The sequence below is a fragment of the Sphaeramia orbicularis genome, chromosome 13 (genome assembly GCF_902148855.1).
Source record: "Sphaeramia orbicularis chromosome 13, fSphaOr1.1, whole genome shotgun sequence".
Classification (NCBI taxonomy): Eukaryota; Metazoa; Chordata; class Actinopteri; order Kurtiformes; family Apogonidae; genus Sphaeramia; species Sphaeramia orbicularis.
The window spans coordinates 2,959,305-2,967,299 of NC_043969.1; the positions used below are offsets into that span (position 1 = coordinate 2,959,305).

General features: G+C 37.1%; 1 protein-coding gene across 2 annotated transcripts in view; it reads left to right on the top strand.

The window, feature by feature from the left end:
* Window positions 1–6,232, top strand: part of sgsm2 (small G protein signaling modulator 2) — a 166,357-nt gene extending 160,125 nt beyond the window's left edge. For both annotated transcript variants that reach the window (XM_030152610.1, XM_030152611.1), the window contains one exon: window positions 1,516–6,232. In XM_030152610.1, the coding sequence (XP_030008470.1) occupies window positions 1,516–1,604 (89 nt within the window). In that variant the 3' untranslated portion in view covers window positions 1,605–6,232. The remainder of the gene's footprint in view (window positions 1–1,515) is intronic.
* The last annotated feature ends 1,763 nt before the right edge of the window (window positions 6,233–7,995 follow it).

A 7,995-nucleotide genomic window follows, 5' to 3' on the forward strand; every position in this document is an offset into this window, starting at 1 on the left:
AACAGCAAGAATAACTCGTGTGTCAGGATCTTGAATCAAATGAATTAATGAAGAATCACCTTTATATATGACTCATACATCAATAATAGGCTAAGTTTATGCCAGATCTGTGATGATGAAGATACAGAAAAAACTGAAATGCTGGTCTAAAATAGCTCAGCGTCAGTGTTATAGATAAGGACCGAAACCAGCTGAAGATACAAAAGAGAACGTGGGTATCTCCTCAGCTCCCAAAGTTAGAACAATATAAACTGATGTAACAATCACATAATCTAACATAACATGTCTTATGCAAAACACTGAACAGAGCATCTGAGATGAAAGCACAGTGATGAAAGAAGTGATCAGTCCTCTGCTATTTACTCAAGTTAAAGTAGATGGGTCACAGTGTACTAAATGTACGTATACTCCATTAGAAATAAAAGTTTTCTAGTCAAAGTATTACTTTGACAAAATCTGCTTTATCATCTGAGAAGAAAAAGTAGGGTCTACTCTCTGTGCAGAATGTATTTTATTGTTTTAGAATATCCAATGATTGTTTTTATCAGTGTGGAGTCACTTCAGATCGTTTGTGTACTATTGAGAAGATCAGTATTATGGTACTGAATCAAGATAAGTTATGTATCATTTGTTTTTTATGCAGAAAGTCACAAGTAACTATAAATTACAAATATAGTGTTTGTATTAGTGTAAATTTACTCCCCTTTGAAATGGAATGGAATGCGGTGTGTCAAACGGTCTAAATCTTCTCTTTGTACTAAACTGGACATTTTAGGTTTTGCACCTGTGTGGATCCTCCTTTTTTGGTTTGTTTCAGTCTTGTTTTGTGTATTTTTGTTCCAATCTACATGGGAAAGTTCAAACATCTCTTTTTTTCATCTGTTTTTTTTATTGTTTGTTGAGAGTTTGGCTGGTATCGAAAATTAGTTACAAGTTCAGTGTTTTCTTTTTTAGAATTTTGGCTGATAGGGCTTCTCGGCGTTTCTTCCTGCTATGTAACTGTCCTGGGCAGTTTGGCTCACAGATGCACACTTTCCATTCCAGCATTTTCATTACATTTTATTGATGCATGCATACACACACATTCCAAACTCAATCTGAGTTTATGTTCTAACACATGAAGTGGGCTTTAACCCAAATTTTAAATCAGAATTTGAAATATAACTATCATAGTGTGATGATTCAACAAACAATTTAATGTATGTTTTAATATATTGCAATGATAATTTATCCATTTATTTCATATAATGAAGTGTAAGGTAAAATTAAAATGAATTGGGAATACTTTGATTGACATCAAGTATGTTATGTTTGTTCTTCAGTAAATGTAATCAGTTACATTCCACCAGTGGAATTTGGAAAGTATATCATAACAAAAAATAAAAGGATTCTGGTTTCAGACATTTGGAAAAGACAGTTTCTGAGACTCTTAAATTTGTCAAATCATGTCAATCAGCAAAGGTTGTTTTATGCTTTGTGTGAGTGTTTCTATGAAATAATGTGTCTGATTCACAGAAATGGCTGAACGTCATGATGTCCAACACATCCTGAAGATAGCACGAGAGCTAGTGCACAAAGTCCAGTCCCTGATGGACAACAAGTGACCCTAAAAGAGGAGGAGGAGGAAGAGGAGGAATGGGAGGATACAGAGGAAGGAAGAGCGTGGTGCTCCTCCTCTCATCCTTCAGTACACTCCATTCTTTATCCTGATCCAGTTTCCAGACCTCCACCCTGTCCACAGCAGGTCCAGGGGGTCCTCCCTGTACAGGAGGGAGTGGGGGCTGGGTTGGCCCCCGGCTCTGGAGCTCAGCCTTGATCTGTTTACATTTACCTTCACATGGAATGCCCATGGTGTCCGTTCAAACATGTGGATTTGTCTGCATGCTTGTGAGTTTGATGACACTGTGACCGCATTCTTAAGTCTCCCCAGTCTACAGAGCTTGTGTGGGTGCATGAAGACACACACACACACACACACACACTACATTGGCTCAATTATCACCATTTTTCTACAGTCCCTTTTTATCTAACAGAGCGTATTTCATACTGACCCTGGAGGAATACAGGAGGAGGTCTGAGGCAGTGTTTGACAGATGTATTTCTCCATGTGCCAGTAGAGGTCACTAGAGTGCAGAATTTACATAGTCAGAGGAGCAGAAGACTTAGCCACGAAGAAGTTCTCATTTGTGACCAAATGGACTGTGCCAACTACCTTTTCATGAGTGTTTTCTACAAGCATGCATGTTTTTACCCCCTATAAGCCCACATTTGAATTGTTTTTACTTTTTTGTCCAGGAGTTCATTATCACACTAATGTTGCCTTTATCTGTAACAGCCCAAGGTACTTTGTTGCACTTTTTGTGAGGGTTTTCCTTCCTGGTGCTTGTGAAGGCCTCATCAGAGTCAGTAGGGGCTGGAGGTGCCAAAAAAATGGCCAAACTGTTGTAAAACTCAGGATGAATTGCATCCAACTTTTCTGAGCATGTTAATCAATCGTTAGACATGTTGAGTCCTTGTTCCAAGAAAAAAAGGGGAAAGAAAACTACAGTAGAGCACAATGAGAAGACAAAAGCACACAGCCATTATCAATCGTGTCCGTTTCTGTTTGGGTTTATCATGATTGTAATGCACAGTTATAGCTAAAATACACATTATTATACATATACTCAAAAGAGACGCTAGTTAGATAAATATTATAACAGAAAAATACACCATCTTTAATGTCTACTGGGAGTGCTGGTATTATTTTTCATATTGTCAGGAAAGACCAAAACCAGTGTCCTTTTGGTCTCTCCTCAAATATTGAAGTCTATTGGCTCTAATAAAGACTTTCATTTTAATTGATGTTTCCCTTTGGAATTAAGAGTTGAACATGCATTTAAGTGGTATAGTCTGATTTCTAAACCCATTCAGCTCTAATGGAAAGGTGGTTGCAATTGTCCATGTGCATCCTGATTCCCCTGCCTGAAGTCCAGGCTATGGTAATGCAAGTGAACACTGGACATTTTGGGAAATGCACTTGTTTGTTTTCTTCTTATATGTGTTTTTTGAGCACATATAAGAAGAAACTACAGCCAGGAAATGCTAGGAGAGAGCAGTGAGTCTGGGTCTGGTTCAGACAGGTCTGCAGCTGAAAGGCTTTCCTTTAAAAGCCAGGCTGACTTTCACAAAGACCAACGGCGGCTCGGATTAAACTAAAATGTCAAAATGTATCTGTTGCACAGAGCTGTGTAGGTCTTGTTTATATTAAGTAGGACTAATTTGCTTTGAATTCAGGGTAAATTAAGACTTTCTAAAAATTAAAATGTATGGATGAAAACAGCTCATTTCACACCAGCAGGAAATCTTGAACCCATAAAGACCAAGAACAATTCTTGTTTATGTTTTTTTTTTTTTGGGTGACTTTTTTCTCTACATTCAACATTTCCTAGGGGATTTTTCCGCTGTTTGCTATAATATTATTCTCAGCACTTTGCATTTTTCAGGTATTTTCTTATATATAATTTATATTTAATTTAATTTATGTTTAAAGTCAAAGTTTATTATAGCAAAATAGATTAAGCTGAGGGAAAAGTGACTTTTCAACAAAATATGCCATTATCTGAACAAAACAACAAATTCCATCAATTATCTAAAACCTGTTTTTATCGATGAATCAATGTTGCGGAAAATGATGCTGTTTCCACTTTGACTACAGAGCCTCTGAACCTCCGAATGGGTCATATCTGATGCAGCTGAAAAGCTGAGAAACTTCATTTTAGCTGAATTCTTTACATGTGTTGATAAGATTAGAGGTTCAGAAGTTATTGAACATTTTAGATCAGTAGATGCTTTTGGTCATCATTGGCTGTTTAGGCAGACAGGTATTTTACCAGCGAAAATTCAGATATAACTTTAAAAAAAACAAAACATAATGACACTCAGTGTTGTGGGTCTTTTAACTCCATGGGCTCCAGACAGTTTCCTTTGACTCATCACTGTGTATTTCTAGTGGTTATTAATGTCTTTAAAAACATTCTCTTCACATTTATTTTTCCACTAATCTATCTAACTTCTGGTGCGAGGGTCACCCCTCAATCAAAATAATATTAAAATATTTTGAAAAATGTTTTCATTACCACTTGCAATCTACCTCATGTGACTCACACAAATATCTCATTTTCAAACAAGGTAATGTGGTGATTCATGTTATATTTTACCGTTAGCATAAGTTAGCAGATAAGACATCTTTAAAATATATTGTTACATTGACTAAAGACAAACTTTTGAAAAGTCACAAAAATCTAAATGAAGTGTATTCCCATAAACTAGTTTGGCGTGAATGATCTAGGCTGCGTTTTGTGACCAGCAGATGGTGTTGTAGGCCAAGATACACTTTACTTAATGAACAAACTAGAAGAAGCAGAGCATTATGTAGTTTTGGTCTAAAATGTCTTTGATGGCCTTTACCAAGTATAAAACAGAGGGATGATGTGGTCTCCCATCAGTCCGTATCATCCGTTGTACCAGACATGTTTTCACATGTGGACACAGAAAACAGCTGACCACATCACACTGTTCCAAAGTTAAATGTTCACTACAGTAGAATTTATCCAATGAAGGTATTTCCATTTCCTCTATGAGCATTTACCCTTTGGTGAATAATGACCAAAACTCTGTCAAGTGAAAAACAAAATGTGAAATTCAGGAATTTCGTTTTCATAAATGTTTTCTAGTACAAAATTTTAAAATGCACATTAATTCCATTTATGTTTATGCACTTCCTTACTAATTATACAAGTTAATAAAGTACACAATGTTTTATACTTTTCAATACAGAAATTACTTATACATTGCATATTACAGATTCAAACCACAAACAAATCACAAAAATCAGAGTTTCCATCTTTTCTTCAGGTGGTGTGTGTCAATAGTGAAACTTACTGTTACCATGGTAACACAGACCTTAGCTGTAATATAGCCCTGGGAATAGGGCTGAGACGGATTGGCAGATATTTCTTTTTGTGACTTATATTAGGCTTAACGAAGAGCAAAGCAGGTCTAACACTTCATGTCAGGCACCTTTTATGAAAGTGGACTGAGGAGGATGTTCACGCTCTGCTGATCTAGTGATCTCCTGGCTGTAGTTTGTTTGAATTGACAAGTGTTAAACTGATCTCCTCAGCAGATAGGTTTATTTACCAAATGTCCGACTATTTACACTGATGCTCAGACTGGGTTGGTCTAATTAACCAACATGTGTTCCCAGGTAAAGTTACTTGACACAAAGCTGCTTTTAATGCCAAATTTATCTAGTGTTTAATGAATCCAATATGTTCAAGGCTTCACCGTTTTGGCTTCAAAGTAACAGCACAGACTCATGTTTGTACCTGAAGGGAGTTAGAGTAGTTTTGATACTGTTTCTAATACCCCTTGTTAGTGTGACCCTTTATCTTCACCCTCCTTGTCTCCTAAAAATTGTCCCATATGGCTGCATATGATTGGTCATCCAGCACGGACCTGCACCTGTGATTCAAGTGCCAAGAGTCTTCCCCTATCCTGAAGTGTACTGTAGTCATCTGGCTCTCTGATTCGCTAGTTTGATTTCAGGAACGGGTGGAGGTGTGGATGTATGCGGATTGCAGAACCTCGCTATGGCCTCTCGCGTCCCACCCTGCTGCTGTGACCACTGAGATGGGTCAGCAGGGACCCCGGGGTCTGTAGCGGAGCTTTTTTCTTCCAATCAGGACGTTGTGTACCAAAGCCTTGAAACAGCCCCCTCTGTGGCATGACGACAATGTGCAATTTCATACTGCATCTTGAAAACTGACTGTTTACTATGTGTGTAAAATATTTTTGAAAATTGTGATCTTTAATTCTTTAACTACTGTGCAATTTCTGTCATTTGAGAAACCCATCAAAGTCTATATTGCTGTAAATACAAACCGAAAGCCCAATATTTCTATGAAGACCATCAGAACATATATAACTTATTTTGAAATCTATTTTTTATGGTGGTTTTAGCAGCACTAGGTGGAGATGTATAATGTGCAGAAATGCAGAATGTGTGCAGACTATGTTACACGTTGACTGTTAAGTGTTCTTTCTCAATGTTGTGCACTGACTTAAAAATTTCAAATTTCTATTTATTTAGAGAGCCAATGATTGCATTGCTGAATATGTATTGGTAAGGATGTATCATTTGCCTTGAATGTAATGTATTATTAAAATAACAATTTGTTCATTTCTTGTATTCCTGTTCTGATCAATACTTAAATATCAGCTACGATAGAAATGACTTCAAAGGTTCTCTCTGCACTTCTGTTCAGCTTTTGAGTATATTTTTTTGAGCCATTATTTCTGTCACTTCTTACAGTTTCTATTCAAACTAAGCACACTATTAAACAGTATGCCTGCCATAATATTCTGACCAATGACAGGAGAACTGTTATAATATTGATTATTTCATTACAATGGTACCTTTCTCTGGGTTGACCATATTTGGCAACAAACATTTAATCCTCAAAGCGGATGTGTCGGAAACAGCTAAATGACCCAGGTAAGGAACTGAGGGACTTTGACAAGGGTCCAATTGTAATGGTGAGGACTGGGTCAGACCATCTCTACAACTGCAGGTCTTGTTTGGTGTTCCTGGTCGGCACTGGTTAGTACCGACCAAAAATGGACTAAGGAAGGACATCCCAATATTAGCACCATTGGTCATCTGTCGGAGGTGATGGACAAATAAATCTGATCCATGGAGGTCCACCTCTACTTCCAGGACTTCAGAGATCTGCTGCTAAAGTCTTGGTCCAGATATCACAGCACACTTTCAGAGGTCTGGTGGAGTCTAGCCTCGAGTTAGAGCACTTTTTGTGGAAAAAACCTACACAATATTAGACAGGTGGTAGCAATGTTCTGCTCCTATGGATGCTGATCCAGTTGTTGTTCTTTAGATACTTTTGGTCGGTTTTAACCACTTTACACAGGGAATGAACAACAAGATCCGAGATACTTTGACCCAGTGATTTGACAATCACAATTTCTCTCACTCAGATCCCTTCTCTTGCCCATTTTGCTGTTTCTAACACATCAGCTTCAAAAACTAAACATTCAGTTTTTACATAATATATCCCACCCACTGACAGAGCCCATTGCAATGAAATAATCTCTTTTGTGGCAGTTCCCAAATGAATTTTTTTTCTCAATTTTTAATCTTTTTTAAGTGATTTATCACAATTTATTCCAATATTATGCTCTGTATTTTTGTATTTTTAGTGAAAATCAGGTATTTTTGTATATTTAATTTGCTAATCGTGTAGATATCCATAAAAGCTCAGATTAAAGTTTAGGGGTACTGCATCAAAAACAGAGAAAACTAAAGAAAAATTGACTTTTTTTAGTAAGATACATCATTAACTGAACATAAAACAATTGTCTCCAACCTCTGTCATTGTTACGACACGACACTTAGTGTGAACCCAAATGCACAAGACTTTCAGAGGTCAGTGGTAAAAAGGATTTATTTGAACAAAAATACAAAAGGCAAAAACGGATGAACAAAGGGAGGAAGCACAACGTGCTCAATAATAAGCTAAAAAACCTATTTAACAAAAGGAGAAGCACAGCGTGCTCTATATAAAACCAAAAGCCTGATACAGATAATACATGGAACTAGATTCAAGATACTTAACTAGGGAAGGTCTTCACCAGAGAACAAAACAACGCACTGACAAGAGACAAAGGGAGTGAGGAGAATATATAAGGGAGGCAGGGATCACAAACAGGTGTGGACAATTACAAAAGGAACACCAGGTGTAAGCAGTGATAGGGAAGACAGAGATAAGACTGACAGAGTGCAGACAAAACAGGAAAGGGACTACTATCACCAAAATAAAACAGGAAGAGACAAAAACCCAAAATTAAATCAACATGACGCATGACAGTCATTGATCCAGCTCCATGGGTTTTACTGGTGAATCAATGTTATAGAAGATGACGGTGTTTCCACATATT